This window comes from Delphinapterus leucas, chromosome 7, assembly GCF_059928025.1.
Source record: "Delphinapterus leucas isolate spDelLeu-1000000601 "Yukka" chromosome 7, BTC_Dleu_Yukka2, whole genome shotgun sequence".
NCBI lineage: Eukaryota > Metazoa > Chordata > Mammalia > Artiodactyla > Monodontidae > Delphinapterus > Delphinapterus leucas.
The window spans coordinates 51,707,118-51,724,068 of record NC_143135.1 but is presented as its reverse complement, the minus strand read 5'-3'; the positions used below and the strand labels follow the sequence as shown (position 1 = coordinate 51,724,068).

Below are 16,951 nucleotides of genomic sequence, written 5' to 3'. Positions count from 1 at the left end.
ATTTTACTCATTAAGATGTTCACAGTGTTGTTTATAATAGTAAACAGTGGGAAATAACCTAATGTTCAAGTGTGTATGTAGCATAATGGTTATGAGCAGGGACTTTGTAGTCAGACAGCATTGGCTCAGCTCCAGTCCTGGCTCAGTCACCAAGGAGTTATATGACCTTTTGTAAACCACTCAATCTCTCTGAGACTTGGTTTCCTCATCTGTAGAATGTAAATAATAACAATCCTAACTCACAGGAATAGTGAGGATGATATATTTGTTGTGAGGAATAAGTGAGATAATATATTTGTAAGGACTTAGTGTGATGCCTAACATACGGCCAGTGCTCAATAAATGTTAACTATTACAGTTAAACCATAACAGTGCTTTTTTCTTTTTCCAGATGGTAAGATGATGAATAATATTAAGTATTTTAAAGTATTTTTCAAAATGTTTAGGTTATTACATATTTCTTTGACAACCAGAAAAAACTCTTCAAGTTAAGTAAACACATCCATAATTCTAGAATATACCAGTGGTGAAACCCTTTAGCTGAGATTACCCAGAGAGGGTCTGAGTGATCTGGGAAACACACCAAAGGTGCAATCAGTATTTCCTATGATGCCCAGCTTTCAAATATAATCATTGTATTCTAAGCAGTGTTTTGTAAGCCACTGGTCATGATCCATTAGTGGGCTGTGAAATCAAGTTAGTGGATCTGGTCAGTATTTAAGAAATCTGAACTAGAATAGAATAAAATAAAATGGAAAATAACAGAGGGCATCTGATGTAGTTAAGAATATTTTATGAAACTTACTTCAGGGACGTGTCTGTGTCTTGGGTTGTGACATAAACTGTATTTCTTCCTGAGGGCCTCGAAGTCTGAATCTACTTATTGTAACCCTCAATAAGGATGTTAGCTCAAAGGGTAAAGAAAGGGGGCATTTCTAAACGTCCTCTTGTGGCCCTGCAGGCAAATACTGATGCCACTGAATAGGCTCTCTCAATTCCTAAATTGGGTGATTGTACTTCCATAAGTATTTCTCCCAGAGTTGAAAGAGGGGCACACAAGAGGGAATTTATGCAGAAATGACATCAGACGTCACGTGAGGCAGAGTAGGGCAGTCGGGATATTTCAACCCTGGCTCTTCCTCTGGCCTTGCAGCTGAGCTCGGTGGAAGCTGGAGGAGCCACAGCCTTCATCTATGGCAACTTTAGCGTGCCTGTGGTCAAGGTGAGTGGGGGGTCTGACCCCAACAGGTGGTTTTAGCAGTGCAGAACTAACACCCTAGCGTTCATGCTGCCTGTGCTTGCAAGCTTATTCCTGGGAGAGGGAATGAAAAGAGGTCTCCCCTGATTCCCAGAATCAGAGATAATCCCTCAATTTTCTTGACTCCTGCATTTACTTGTGCCTCTATTTTTTATTTTATTTACACTTATATTACAAGAGGATGATTACATGTGTGCCTTCCCATTACAATAGAGCTCCTCAAAGGTGAGAGTCCCCTTCGGATCCTTGACAACAACTGGTCCCTTCAGTCATTCGTTTAGTAAACACTGGCGGCTGGAGGCACTGAGTACCGAGGAAAACTCGTAGTCCTTGCCTCCAGAAGTCAACATAACGTATTGCAGTAGGAGTTATAATGTCAAGCAAGGCACAGAGGGCGGCCAGTGTGGTAAGAGGTTTGTTTAATGAATTAATATCTCCCCCAAATGTCAGATCAATCAATCAGGTATGACAGCCCTTACTTTAGGAATGAAATGAAGACAAATAATTGAGATCACGCCTCATAGCACTTAGCACAGTACCCAGCACATCCTAAGCATTCAGTGAGTAAATGCTGGGTATCTATCAAAACTCAGGGGGTTGGCCAAGGTTAAAGTAAGCGTATAGGAAAAAAAGCTGGGGACGGGGGGAAAAAGAACATATACGATTTGGAATCAAAATGCCTGGGTTTGAGTCCTGACCTTGCTCCTTCTTAGTTGCATTATTTAAAGCCCCGAAGTCTCAACTTCCTTGCTGGTGAGGTGGGGATGATGATGACCCCTGCTTCCTGCGGGTGTTATTAGGAAGTGCCTAAGGAAGAGTCAGTGGCTCACTTAAGTTCTTAGTTGTGTGAGGAATATTTTGTTCCACCTTGTGCTTTTTGTCGAGTTTCTCTCCTCAGTGATCCTATGACACCCTGTGCTCACCTTTCCCCCAGCACTTGTCACACTGTCTCATCCTCGTTTGTTTTTATGTCTGTCTCTCCCACACGACTGAACTCCCTGAGACAACTGGACATGATCTGTCTCTGCATCCTCAGGGCCTAGAGCAGAGCAGGCCCTCAATAAGGGATGCATGAGTGAATGAGTAAATGGCAGCTTATACCATCTTGTGGCATTTTATGCATGCCTTGCCCCCAATCTGCATGGACAGTTTTCTTGTTTAATGACATGCATGCCTTTGTCCTCAGTCAAGTGCTTCCTAAGGACTGAGATTCTGGGCTGACCTCCCCTGGGGCGGGGTCTGCTTGTTTTCAGAATGCAGCACTATTTTGGTGGAACCTGCATAGGAGTGGTGAAGGGGATGGTGACACACTTCATGCTGGCTGTCCTGTCCTGGTAGGAGATAAGTGGGGTAAGGCCTGCCTTTCTGGGCATGGGAATTGGGTGAGGGGTTCAGGGTAAAGTGAAATAGGGGATGGATGGAAAATAACATAGCCTTTTCATTCCAAAAGCTTAACAGTGCCACATTATATTGAGGTGATCAGATTCTGGATTAGTTGCCACCAGTACATTGGGAGCCCATAAGGCCAGGCTTTTGTCATAGAGCAGGTGTCAGTAAAAGTTTATTGGCCTTACCAGATGGGCCTTGATTCCTGAGCACAGCTAAGGAATAATATGTTGCTAAGTCCCAGTCCTCTATCCCAGGGAGAGACCCATCAGGTGCTTCCCCATGAGGAGATGGTCAAACAAGGAAGAGATAAGGAAGTAGGGGATGTGTTTATGTCATATATGTGTCTAAGAGCACTTAGCTCTGAAGACAGAAAAAGAAGTAGAAGAGGGACTCTTGTGCTGAGGTGGACTTTGCCAGGAGAATCCATCCCTTTTCTCTCATTACCCTGGAATGGTTCCCTGGGGGAGGTGGGCTTTTAGGAGCTACATGAAGGGTAAGTGACCACAGTACCCACGGGTTTGAAAATTAGTCTGTAGTAGCAGGACCTGTCAGGGACTTTTTCCAGGTGCCACTGTCCTTCTTGCTCTTTACTGCTGCTGAAGCAATGTCTTGTAGTCCATAGTAGGGCTGGGACCAGGGTGAGGCAAGTGAGTTGCCAAGGGTGTGGAATTTAATGGCCCTGTGAGCGAGCATCGCTACTGTCTGCTCCGCTAAGCCTGCTCTTCTTCCTCCCCATTTCCCCCAGTGGCCAACAAGTGGATACACGAGTATGGACAGGAATTCCGCAGACCTTGCAGCTCAAGCCCTGAAGACTAAAATGTTGGCAGAGAGAAGCTGGAGGAGTCCTTTGGCTTTCCAGAGAAGCCAGAAGCCAAAAGCTATGGTAAGAGAGGAGAAAGGAGAGCAAAGCTTCTGGAGGGCCTTTGTCAGCATTGCCTATTCCTTGCAAATGGAAGACAAGGAAGTGGTCTCTAGCAGGGGACATCTGAGAACTTAACAGTTTCTCCTCAAGCCATGAGTCACAGTAGAATGAACAATAGAAAGGAGGGGGCAAGGAGGCTGGAGAGAGAAGTTTCTGGAGCTCAGACACTTTCTCTTGGGAACAGGACATATTAACAGTCTCCAGGGTTTGGTCACTGGGGCTTTTGCTACTTGAGCCTTGACCCCAGGGGCCCAGAAGTGGCAGTGAGGACACCTGCAGGTGGTGCCTGACCCCCATATGCCCTTCTGCCTACTGACTTCTGCTGAAGGCTGAGCAGGGGGTGTCTCTGTATCAGGAGTGTACCTCATGTGATGATTTTTTTTAAAGCAGAAAATAACTTTTTTAAAATGATTTTTTAATACAGCCATTAAAAATGTTTTAATACAGTCATTAAAGATGTTTACAAATCATTTTTCACAACCAAGAACATTCTTACTTTGTAATATTGAGTGAAAAAGGCAGAGTATAATATTTTATTTATGTGTAATCTCATCTTGGCTCCCCTCTCACTGCATTCCAGACACAAGACATTCTTTCTATTCCTCAAAACCAACATGGGTCCCACTCTTCAGGCCTTTTGCGTTCGCTGCTGCTGGTCTCACCATTCCACTCTCGGCTCAGTGCCGCTTCAGAGGCCTTCTCTGACACCCAAACTTCCAGCCACTTTCGTTCACATTAGCCAACTTTGTTTTCTTCCTAACACTTTTCTTGAAATTACTTTATTCATTTAATTGTGGCCAGTGGCCTTCCCTGCAGGGTGAATGCTTTAAGACCCCTCTATACTTTGTAAATGCCTCTATTGTAGCCCCCATCTCACTGAATTTCACTATTTGTTTATTTGCCTGGCTGCCTGCACTCCTTATACCTCTTGGTATCCCCAGAAAAAGGTCTGTTTCAAATAAGCAGGCATTCAGCAAATATTTTTGGATAAATGAATAAGAAGGCCTCCTTTGAGTTGTACTTTGGAGGACAGGTAGAATTTTTTTATAGGCAGAGTCTAGTGAGGAGAAGCATTTCCCAGCAGAAGGACTAGCATGAGCTAAGGCTGCACTGATGAGTGACTTGTGCAAAGAGAACGTTCCAGGCGACTTGGCTCAGGTTCCTCAACGGGAGCTAGGGCGTGTGCCTTGCTCACAAAGAAGCCACACAAGTCAAGGACTAGGTGCTTAGACACTATGCTGCCTCTGCCCCCTCCCTGCACCATTTACGTCAGGGTTTCTGCCTCCCAGAGCTCTGTGGGCCCCAAGGAAAAGGTTCTGGTGTGCTGATATTCGGGTTCCTGAAGAGCCTCCATGAGCACCTGGTCACATCCCCAGTATTTCCGCTGAATGCATCAGGACTCTGGAAACCCTCCTACTAAATTACTGTGATGTAGGGAAGAAAAAGTACTTTCCCCCTACCCTTCTGAGTTCTTAGCTGAAACCTGTGTAATAAAAGACATATTAACAAAAGGAAACCCATAAGCTTAGTGACATGTATATATCATGTATACATGGGAGATACCCAGAGGAAAATGAATAACTCCCTGAGGTGGCTTAGAACTTGGGATGAAATATCATCTTAAGAGGGAACGGGGGGATGTAGCCCTCTTAGATTCCTAGGAATGATAAATGGGCCCTTAGAGTATAGCCCATAGGTAGGAGGTGTGATGGTGACAGTTTATCTAGGTGTGGTGTCCACTTGTAGTCTCTTCTCCTGTGGTAAGGGTCAGTCTTCCTTGGTTGGTGAAACTCTTAAGGAGGGGATTTCTAACAATTGAGTTCCTTTTGGAGCATCTGTCTTCAGGCAGGTGAGAGCAGTTCAGGGAAAGTGGTATGTCTGTGGAGCCCCAGAAACACTTAGTAGGTAGCTATTTCTAAATAGGACTGACTGTGGCTTGGTACATAGCTAGTTTATAATTTTGTTTCTTTCTTGAACGCTTCTTCAACTGTTTTTCTAACAGCTTTCTCCAACCTGGGTTCCTGGTGTTGCACTCAGTATCTCTCACAAGATTCACTACAGGGAAGATTCTTTATGTTAATGACTATTATCATTGTCATTAGTAACATACTGACCGTTTACCACTGGCCAAGCACTGTGATAAGAACTGAGGTGTACTTGTCTCCTTCAATCCTCACGATGAATAGGTACTATTATCTCCATTTTATAGATGAGGGAAACTGGGGCAGAGAATGTGTAACTTGCCTGAGGTTACATAAAGTGGCACAGGCAGGATTCGAATACAGGTCTGCCTCTGAAGATCTTTTAAATTGAAGTACAGTTGATTTACAATGTTGTGTTGATTTCATGTGTACAGTGAAGTGATTCACATACAGTATATATGTGTATATATATATATATATTCTTCTTCAGATTCTTTTCCCTTATAGATTATTACAAGATATTGAGTATAGTTCTCTGTGCTATACAGTAGGCTCTTGTTGGTTATCTATTTTATATATAGTAGTTTAGATGTGTTAATCCCAAATTCCTAATTTATCCCTCCTCCCCTTTCCCCTTTGGTAACCATAAGCTTGTTTTCTATGTCTGTGAGTCTATTTCTATTTTGTAAATAAGTTCATCACTTATATCATTTTTTTAGATTCCACATATAAGCAATATCGTGATATTTGTCTTTGTCTGGCTTACTTTACTTAGTATGATAATCTTTAGGTCCATCTATGGACCTAGAAAGAAACAGAAAATATGAACAGACCAATTACCAGTACCAGTACCGAAACTGAATCAGTAATTTTAAAACTCCCAACAAACCAAAGTCCAGGACCAGATAGCTTCACAGGTGAATTCTACCAAACGTTTAGAGAAGAGTTAACACCTATCCTTCTGAAACTATTCCAAAACGTTGCAGAGGAAGAAACACTTCTGAACTCATTCTATGAGGCCACCATCACCCTGATATCAAAACCAGATACAGAGTGGGAGGGAGACACAAGAGGGAGGAGATATGGGAACATATGTATATGTATAGCTGATTCACTTTGTTATAAAGCAGAAACTAACACACCATTGTAAAACAATTATACTCTAATAAAGATGTTAAAAAATAAATAAAAATAACTAAAAAGATACTAAAAACAAACAACCAAAGATATCACAAAATAAGGAAAATTACAGGCCAGTATCACTGATGAACATCAATGCAAAAATCCTCAATGAAATGCTAGCAAACCAACTCCAACAATACATTAAAAGGATCACGCACCACGATCAAGTGGGCTTTATCCCAGGATGCAAGGAATTTTCAATATCTGCAAATCAATCAGTGTGATACACCACATTAACAAATTGAAGAATAAAAACCATATGATCATCTCAATAGCTGAAGAAAGAGCTTTTGATAAAATTCAACATCCATTTATGGTAAAAACTCTCCAGAAAGTGGGCAGAGAAAGAACACACCTCAACATAATAAACGCCATATATGACAAACCCAGAGCTAACATCACACTCAATGGTGAAAAGCTGAAAGCATTTCCTCTAAGATCAGGAACAAGACAAGGATGTCCATTCTCACCACTTTTATTTAACATAGTTTTGGAAGTCCTAGCCATAGCAATCAGAGAAGAAAAAGAAATAAAAGGAATCCAAATTGGAAAAGAAGAAGTAAAACTGTCACTGTTTGCAGATGACATGATACTATACACAGAAAATCCTAAAGACACTAGCAGAAAACTACTAGAGCTAATCAATGAATTTGGTAAAGGTGCAGAAAATTAACACACAGAAATCTGTTGCATTTCCATACACTAACAACGAAATACCAGAAAGAGAAATTAAGGAAACAATCCCATTTACCATCACATCAGAAAGAATAAAATACCTAGGAATAAACCTACGTAAGGAGGCAAAAGACCTATACTCTGAAGACGGTAAAATGCTGATGAAAGAAACTGAAGACGACACAATCAGATGGAAAGATATACCATGTTCTTGGATTGGAAGAATCAATATCATTAAAATGACAATACTACCCAAGGCAATCTACAGATTCAACACAATCCCTATCAAATTACCAATGGCATTTTTCAGAGAATTAGAGCAAAAAATTTTTAATTTGTATGGAAACACAAAAGTCTCTGAATAACCAAAGCAATATTCAGAAAGAAAAATAGAGCTCGAGGAATCAGGCTCCCTGACTTCAGACTATACTACAAAATTACAGTAATCAAAACAATATGGTACTGGCACAAAAACAGACGTATAGATCAATGGAAAAGCATAGAAAGCCCAGAAATAAACCCACTCACTTATGGTCAATTAATCTACAACAAAGGAGGCAAGAATATACAATGGAGAAAAGACAGTCTCTTCAATAAGTGGTGCTGGGAAAATTGGATAGCTACATGTAAAAGAGTGAAATTAGAACAGTCCCTAACACCATACACAAAAATAAACTCAAAATGGCTTAAAGACTTAAACATAAGATATGACACCATAAAGCTCCTAGAAGAGATCATAGGCAAAAAATTCTCTGACATAAATCATACCAATGTTTTCTTAGATAAGTTTCCCAAGGCAATAGAAATAAAAACAAAAATAAACAAATGGGACATAATCAAACTTACAAGCTTTTGCATAGCAAAGGAAACCATACACAAAAGAAAAAGACAATCTATGGAATGGGAGAAAATATTTGCAAATGATGAGACTGACAAGGGATTAATTTCCAAAATATACAAACAGCTCATACAGCTCAGTAACAAAAAAACCCAAACAACCCAATCAAAAAATGGGCAGAAGATCTAAATAGACGTTTCTCCAAAGAAGACATACAGATGGCCAACAGGCATATGAAAAGATGCTCAACGTGGCTAACTATTAGAAAAATGCAAATCAAAAGTACAATGAGGTATCACCTCACACCAGTCAGAATGGCCATGATAAAAAAGTCTACAAATAATAAATGCTGGAAAAAGGAACCCTCCTACACTGTTGGTAGGAATGTAAATTGGTGCAGCCACTATGGAGGTTCCTTAAAAAACTAAAAATAGAGTTACCATATGATCCAGTGATCCTACTCCTGGGCATATATCCAGAGAAAACTCTAATTTGAAAAGATATATGCACCCCAACATTCACTGCAGCACTATTTACAATAGCCAAGACATGGAAGCAACCTAAATGTCCATCAGCAGATGAATGGATAAAGAAGATGTGGTATATATATACAATATAATATTACTCAGCCATCAAAAAGAATGTCTCCAAAGATCTTAACTAGCCCTCTGTTGTCTGAATTACATGTTATTTTGCTGTGGTTGCTTTGCTCCCATTAGCAATTATGTCTTTTGGAGCCAACAATTTTTTTTTTTTTTTTGCGGTACAAGGGCCTCTCACTGTTGTGGCCTCTCCCGTTGTGGAGCACAGGCTCCAGATGCGCAGGCTCAGCGGCCATGGCTCACGGGCCCAGCTGCTCCGCGGCATGTGGGATCTTCCCGGACCGGGGCACGAACTCGTGTCCCCTGCATCGGCAGGCGGACTCTCAACCACTGCGCCACCAGGGAAGCCCCGGAGCCAACAATTTTTGAAAGGAGTCTCCAGCCTTTTCCCAGGCATTGAAAGATCTATCCATTGTGTCTCTAATGCCTAACGGCTAAGAGCCCTGTCAGATGTAGGTACTGAATACATGAACAAATCACCTCAATTCCACAGATGTAAAGAGAACACCTGTTGTGTGACCAGCCCCATGCTTGGTGCCCCATGAGATTCCAATAAAATGAGGAGGTCTGCTCACTGCCCTTAAAGCAAAATTAGCACATGCCCACATATAAGAATAGAGAATTATATATAATCAAATAGAAAGCTGGGGCTGCTCACCCTAAGGATCACAGGAGTTGGGAGAAAGGGGAGAACCCTATGGCTGAAGTGGGATGAGAGGGCTTCCACATTGGGACCCCAGGAACACAGAAAGAGTGAGAATGTGCCTGAAGAGGGCAGGGAGCAGCTGCCACCTCACCTGTCCCCCATTCACGCACAAGGGGGCAGATAGAGCTGTCTGGAAGGAGGAAGTGAGAGGGTGTTGATTCTGGGGGGGCCCTTATCCAGCAATGCCAAGAGGAGCCAGCACAAACTGCCCTTTCATGGAACCACTCAAAGAGTCCCCTGTTCGGGGGCCTTGGTTGCTCAAGCTGGGAGAAGCCAAAGGAGAGGGGGTGAGGTGGGGACAGAGGGACATTTGCCTGCAGACTGCTGTATACTCAGAAAAACGAGGAAATCAGCTAAGGGCTGGGGGAGGAGACAAACATTTATGCCTGCTCTGTGCTGGCTATTTTATCTCCCTTATCTTATTCACAACAATTATCATCCCTTTTGGCAAGACAGGAAAGGAGGCTCAAAGAAAAGACCTCTGCTAGAAGCAGAGCCGGATTTGGAGCTAGGGAGATCTCCTGCCATCAGCTGCTTCTAACCTCTCCTTCCTCACGTTGGGATCCCCACAACTTCCTCCCCCTGAGGAAGTAGAGCCTGCCTCTTTCTCTTCTTCCCCTCTGCCCCCTCCTCTTTTATTCCCTTTCTTCATCATGTGACCCTTCCCATCAAATGCTTGATAGGCCTGCTCCCCCTAAGGTCTGAGTGACAGGGTCCTGCTGTCCCTGCCAGGGGCATATTTGCATTTTAAATGGATAGCCCATGGTGAAATCAAATATAATCTCAAAGGAATGAGGTGTCTTTTTGGTTAAGGATTTAAGGGCATGGATCAGATGGCTCCCCATAGATAACTACTGTCTCTCTCACCACATTTTGAGATGGGGCATAACTAAAATAATGACCATCATGCCTCCTGTCCAACTGCTTATCATCTTATGGGACCAGAGGGCGGCAGTTACTTTCCCTGGCCCAGAAAGGTGAAGTGACTTGTCCATAGTTAAACAGTGTGTCAGTGGCAGAGCCAAGACTAGAAGGCAGATTTCTGGGCTCAGAGACCCATGCCTGTCCGCTTCTTGGAACAGGAGCACAGTGGGCAGAAGATGGAATCAACCAACCCTTGATGGTGTTTTCATGGGCACAGATTTCATGTGTGGCTGTCACTCATTCATTCAATTAAGCTTTACTGATGTTGCCTCTGTGCCTGGCCCTTTGCTGGGGCTGGAGATGATGACTCTGACTGTCTATCCTTGAAGAGCTCCCAGAGAAGAAAACCCACACAATGACAATACTAGTGGAAAGGGGACACGCAACACGTTACATGTCTGGAAGGGGTATCACTACATCTCTGGTGTGATGGGCTCATGTGACACTTGATTTAGGCCTTGAATGATAAGGAGGTTCATGTGTGTGTGTGTGTGTGTGTGTGTGTGTGTGTGTTATGGAGATGTGGGAGCTTATCTCCCTAACTCACAAGTGTATAAAAAAACTCAAAAAATCCATACCCTTCTGATAAATCTAAAAATTTCTTTAGTCTTGAAAATTCAGACACATCATTCAGGAGAGATTTTCTCTAACTTTGTGTTCCTTAATCTGTTTCAGAAAACAGATTTTTTCCCCCTTACCATATCAAAAATTATATTAAATATTCTTTTAAAAATCACACATTGTCCCCTAGGGGATGCCATCAGCCTAGAAATTCCCACAATGCTCTCCAGGTTCTAGAGTTCTGGAATTTCTATTTTTAACCCTCTTGCAACAAAAAAGGAAATAGGAATTGTCAGTGGGCTCATCCTGGAGGAGCAAGGCAATCTATCCTGCTGCCTCTGCTCAATCAATTCTTTCTCTGGCTGCCACTGAGCCTGTTAGTCCTCTGGTGCTTGAGGCCAGAAAAAGCCATCCTCTCTATCAGCTCCCTGAGTCCCTCTGGCTCTTGGGGTTGTGGGCCTGGGGACAGGCAGGGCCAGCCTCCAGTGCCTGGGCCAGCCAGCATCAGTCCACTTTCCTAATTCCAGAGCCCTCTATGGGGGCTCTGCCCTGGGTCACCTCACTCACTTTCTCCCACATCTAGCTGTCTTGGAATACAAAAATTACAGAAGCACAATGAAGTACCACTTCACACTTACTAGTATGGCTATAACTTTTTTTTTTTAAAAAAAGGAAAAATACTAAGTGTTAGGATGTGGAGAAATTGGAACCCTCATGCATTGCTGATGTTGCAGCTGCTGTGGAAAATGGTTTGTCAGTTCCTCAAAAAGTTAAACATGGAACTACCATAGAACCCAGTAATACCTCTCTTAGGTATATATCCAAAAGAACTGAGAGCAGGGACTTCAAAATAAATATTTATACACCCATGCTCACAGCAGCATTATTCACAATAGCCAAACGGTGGAAACAACCCAAGTATGTATAACAACAGATGAATGGATAAACAAAATGTGGCATGTACATGCGATGGAATACTATTCAGCCACAAAGAGGAATGAAATTTTGATACATGATTTAACACAGATGGATCTTGAAAACATTATGCTAAGTGAAATAAACCAGACACAGAAGAACAATTATTGTATGATTCCACCTATATGAGGTACCTGGAATAGACAAACTCACAGAGACAGAAAGTAAAATAGAGTTTCCCAGGGGCTGGGGGCAGGGAGAAAGGGGGAGCTGTTGTGTGACCTTGGGCAAATCACTTTCCTTATCAGAGCTCTCATTTCCTCATCTGTAGGGTGGCACTGCTAATCTGTCTGCCTTACCCACTCCACAGAGTTGTGAGGTCTCAAAAGGCTGTAAATGTGCTCTGTAAATGGCACATACTGTATTGTGTCAATTAATATATGTTTACATTTGATTAGCCATTGATTTGTGGTATCATCATTGATCATCAGGAAAAAACTTTCTCCCCCCATTGCTCAGCTAACTACCCAGTTAACTGTTCCCTACATCCACCTGTAAGAGGCCAGCCACTTGACTAGTCTCAGGTTCCAAGGTTTCACCTGGCTGCAGGCTGGGGTTTCTAGCAAACTGCTGGGAGAGGAAGCCAGCTCTAGGAATATCGGAACCTCTTGAGTTTACATAACTTTCTGAGCCCAGGACCCAGACTGAGAATGTGCTGACTCTGGCTGCTGACGAGGCAGCCAGCTGGGGCAGGAGAAGAGTTGGCTCGAAGATTACAAACAAAACACTGTCCCTGCAGGAAAGAGTATGATTGCTGTTTGCTTTCTCTACTCCTGTTGTAGGTGCTCTTCTTGCTTTCCCCTTGTTAAAAGTTGTGACCTTTTAACTCCCCACCCCCAGTTCTGATGGCAGGCCCTTGAATCCAGCTTCAGGGTCCTTGGCACCTCACTGTCCAAATCAGTTTGTCTTGTTCATTCCATCTCTAAAATATCAAGCCTTTCTCCTTATCTCACCCTGCAGCCACTGTCTAGTTAAGTATACCTTTGCCTTTTACCTAGACTACCACTGCCTCTTTACTGCTCTCCCTGCCTCTAGTCTGGTGCCTGCCAGTCCACCTACATGGATACCAGAGTGACTTTCCTTAACTTCTGGCAACTCCCCATCTTGCCACTCAAGGCCTTTATGACCTGCCTCCTGCAGCCTCTCCTGTTACAGCTTTTACTCCAGCCATACTAATCGTACTAATCTACCAGCTGTATCAGACTGACTTTCAAGTCTCCTGGGCTTGTGTATGCTGCCCCCTCTTCCTGCAAAGTATTTCCCTTCTTTCTCCACCTCCATTTTGTGATGATGCTTCAAAGCTCAACTCAGATGCTACCTACTTTGTGAAACCATCCCTGACCTGTTTCGAAAGAGGTTTACCTGTCCCTTTCCCTTTATACAATGTGGGCAGTGTTTCTATAATGGTCTCTCTAGACTATGAGCTCATTTGAAGGGTCTCATTATTTATTTATCTCTGTCTCCAGAGTCCACTGGAGGCCTGGCACAGAATAACTGCTCAGGTTTGCTTAATCAGCAAATAAATGTTCATAACTGCAGGTTTAGAAGAGGATAACACCACAAGTCATGCCCAACTCTCCTCATGCCTTTGAGTCTTCTCAATCTCAAGATTCTCCGCCCTCAACATTAGATCTGTGTCTACCCATTTGCCTACCTTCTCCTTTCGGACATTTCTCCTTGGACATTCCTTAAAGTGTGTGTCTGACAGAACGGCCCCTGGTTTGACCGAAATATGTTCCTTCTGGCTTTGTAGAACTCCTTCATTCAAAGGGTCCAAGGGTCTCCTTTATTTTCTTCCTGAGTATGGAGTGCTGATCTGTAGGCTTCACAAGGATGTTGTTACATCCAGAACATAGCAGGTGCTCCTTAAAGATACGTTATGTGAACATATGAATGGTCCCCTCTCTGCTGGGGTATAGTGGACCACTCAAAGATGCTGCCATCTCCTAGCCATGTCTGTGGGCAAGTCATTTCACATCTCTGAAATTCAATTTCCTTGCCTTAGAGGGAGGAGATATGGGGATATATGTATATGTATAAATGATTCACTTTGTTACAAAGCAGAAACTAACACACCATTGTAAAGCAATTATACTCCAATAAAGATGTTAAAAAAAATTTTCCTTGCCTTTAAATTGGGTAAATACTGGACACCTACATGTAAAAGATTGAAATTAGAACATTCTCTAACACCTCAAAATGGATTAAAGACCTAATAAGATAAACTCAAAATGGATTAAAGACCTAAATGTAAGACCAGATACTATAAAACTCCTGTAGGAAAACATAGAACACTCTTTGACATAAATTACAGCAATATTTTTTTGGATCTGTCTCCTAGAGTAATGGAAATAAAAGCAAAAATTAAAAAATGGGGCTTCCCTGGTGGCACAGTGGTTAAGAATCCACCTGCCAATGCAGGGGACATGGGTTTGATCCCTGGTCCGGGAAGATGCCACATGCCGCAGAGCAACTAAGCCTATGCGCCACAATTACTGAGCCTGCGCTCTAGAGCTTGTGAGCCACAACTACTTAGCCTGCGTGCCACAACTATTGAAGCCCATGCGCAGAGAGCCCATGCTCCGCAACAAGAGAAGCCACCACAATGAGAAGCCCACACACCTCAACGAAGAGTAGCTCCTGCTCACGGCAACTATAGAAAGCCCACGCACAGCAACAAAGACCCAACGCAGCCAAAAATAAATAAATTTATTAAAAATAAAATAAAATGGGACCTAATTAAACTTAAAAGCTTTTGCACAACAAAGGAAACCATAAACAAAACGAAAAGACAACCTATGGAATGGGGAAAATCTTTGCAAACAATGCAACTGACAAAGAATTTTCAAAATATACAAACAGCTCATAGAGCTCAATATCAAAAAAACACACAACCCAATCCACAAATGGACAGAAAATCTAAATAGACATTTCTCCAAAGAAGACATACAGATGGCCAACAGGCACATGGAAAGATGCTCAAGGTCACTAACTATTTGAGAAATACAAATCAAAACTACAGTGAGGTATCACCTCACACCGGTCGGAATGGCCATCATCAAAAAGTCTACAAATAATAAATGCTGGAGAGGGTGTGGGGAAAAAGGAACCCTCTTACATTGTTGGTAGGAATGTAAATTGGTACAGCCACTATGGAAGACAGTATGGAGGTTCCTTAAAAAACTAAAAATGGAGTTACCATATGATCCAGCGATCCACTCCTGGGCATGTATCTGGAAAAGACAAAAACTCTAATTCGAAAAGATATATGCACCCCAATGTTCACTGCAGCGCTATTTACAATAGCCAAGATATGGAAGCAACCTAAATGTCCATCAGCAGATAAATGTATAAAGATGTGGTATATATATATATATATATGTGTGTGTGTATATGTATAAACAATGGAATATTACTTATAAAAAAGGAATGAAGTAATGCCATTTGCAGCAACATGGATGGACCTAGATATTATCACATTAAGTCAGACAGACAAAGACAAATATATGATATCACTTATATGTGTAATCTAAAAAAGAAAATGATACAAATGAACTTATTTACAAGACAGAAATAGACTCACAGATACAGAAAACAAATTTATGGTTACCAAAGGGGAAAGGTGGGGGTAGGGAGGGATAAATTAGGAGTTGGGGATTAACAGATACACACTACTATATGTAAAATAGAAAACAACAAGGACCTACTGCATAGCACAGGGAACTATATTCAATATCTTGTAATAACCTATAATGGAAAAGAATCTGAAAAAGAATACATATACATGTGTGTATAACCAAGTTACTTTACTGTACACCTGAAACTAACACAATGCTGTAAATCAACTATACTTCAACTTAAAAATATAATTTATGTGAACTTAAAAATAATAATAATAAACTGGGGATAATGCCCATACTTCACAAGGATACAAAGGATAAAGATGTAAGTAACTAGCACAGTATCTAATACAAAGCTCAATGAGGACTTCCCTGGTGGCGCAGTGGTTAAGAGTCTGCCTGCCGATGCAGGGGACACGGGTTCGTGCCCCGGTCTGGGAAGATCCCACATGCCACGGAGCGGCTAGGCCCGTGAGCCATGGCCGCTGAGCCTGTGCGCCCGGAGCCTGTGCTCCGCAACGGGAGAGGCCACAACAGTGAGAGGCCCAGTTACCGCAAAAAAAAAAAAAAAAAAAGCTCAATGAACATTTCATTCAGTCTCCATCCATCAAGGCTGGTCATCATCCTCTTGCCAGGTATCTTCACCAAAAAGAACTCTGACCAGGGTCCCCTATATTGTCCAAGAGGCAGCGTGAAGAGGAAACAACCTAGGTTTGAATTCTGACACCACCACTTCTGAGCTATACAAATTTGGACCTAATGCCTACCTGTAAAAGGAACATCACTTACCTCATAGGGTTGCCGTGAGGATTAAACAGGTATGTGTAAAGTGAATTAGCTGATGATCAACTTTGATGACTATTATGACTTGCCTGGTGAACAAAAGTGTCTGATGTGTGTCCCTGAAAACCGTGCATTTGACTATGCTGCCCCCCTGTAGACAGAGTGCACACAGCCCAGCAAAGAGACCTTGGCCCACTCCTTTCCCCACCCAACCCCCAAAGGGCTTGGTGAGAGGATGCAGATCACACACAAGGCACTTTTCTTCTCTGCTAGGGAGCTCATGCTTTACTCAGAAATATTTAGTGAACATCTAAACCAGAACTTCTCAGGATTAATGTGCCTGTTGGAATGCAGATCAGTACCGACTCAATAGGTCTGGGGTAGGGACAAAATCTTTAACAAGCTTCCAGATGATACTGATGCTACTGGCCCACAAACCACTCTGAGTAAAGAAGGTCTTAAATATAATATGGGATTGACATGACAGGAACTATTTATTCAGTGCCTACCCTGTGTCAGTTACTGAGAGAGCCACTTAACCTATATTAACTTGCATAGTCCTCAAGACTCTGTGGGGTAGGTACTATTGATCTC

The 16,951-nt window shown here is 42.4% G+C and overlaps 1 protein-coding gene across 1 annotated transcript in view; it reads left to right on the top strand.

The window, feature by feature from the left end:
- Nucleotides 1–11,897, top strand: part of P4HA3 (prolyl 4-hydroxylase subunit alpha 3) — a 42,564-nt gene extending 30,667 nt beyond the window's left edge. Inside the window, exons 11-13 of the mRNA XM_022593796.3 lie at nt 1,154–1,222; nt 2,512–2,608; nt 3,393–11,897. Coding sequence (XP_022449504.2) covers nt 1,154–1,222; nt 2,512–2,608; nt 3,393–3,463 — 237 coding nt within the window. The 3' untranslated portion in view covers nt 3,464–11,897. The remainder of the gene's footprint in view (nt 1–1,153; nt 1,223–2,511; nt 2,609–3,392) is intronic.
- The last annotated feature ends 5,054 nt before the right edge of the window (nt 11,898–16,951 follow it).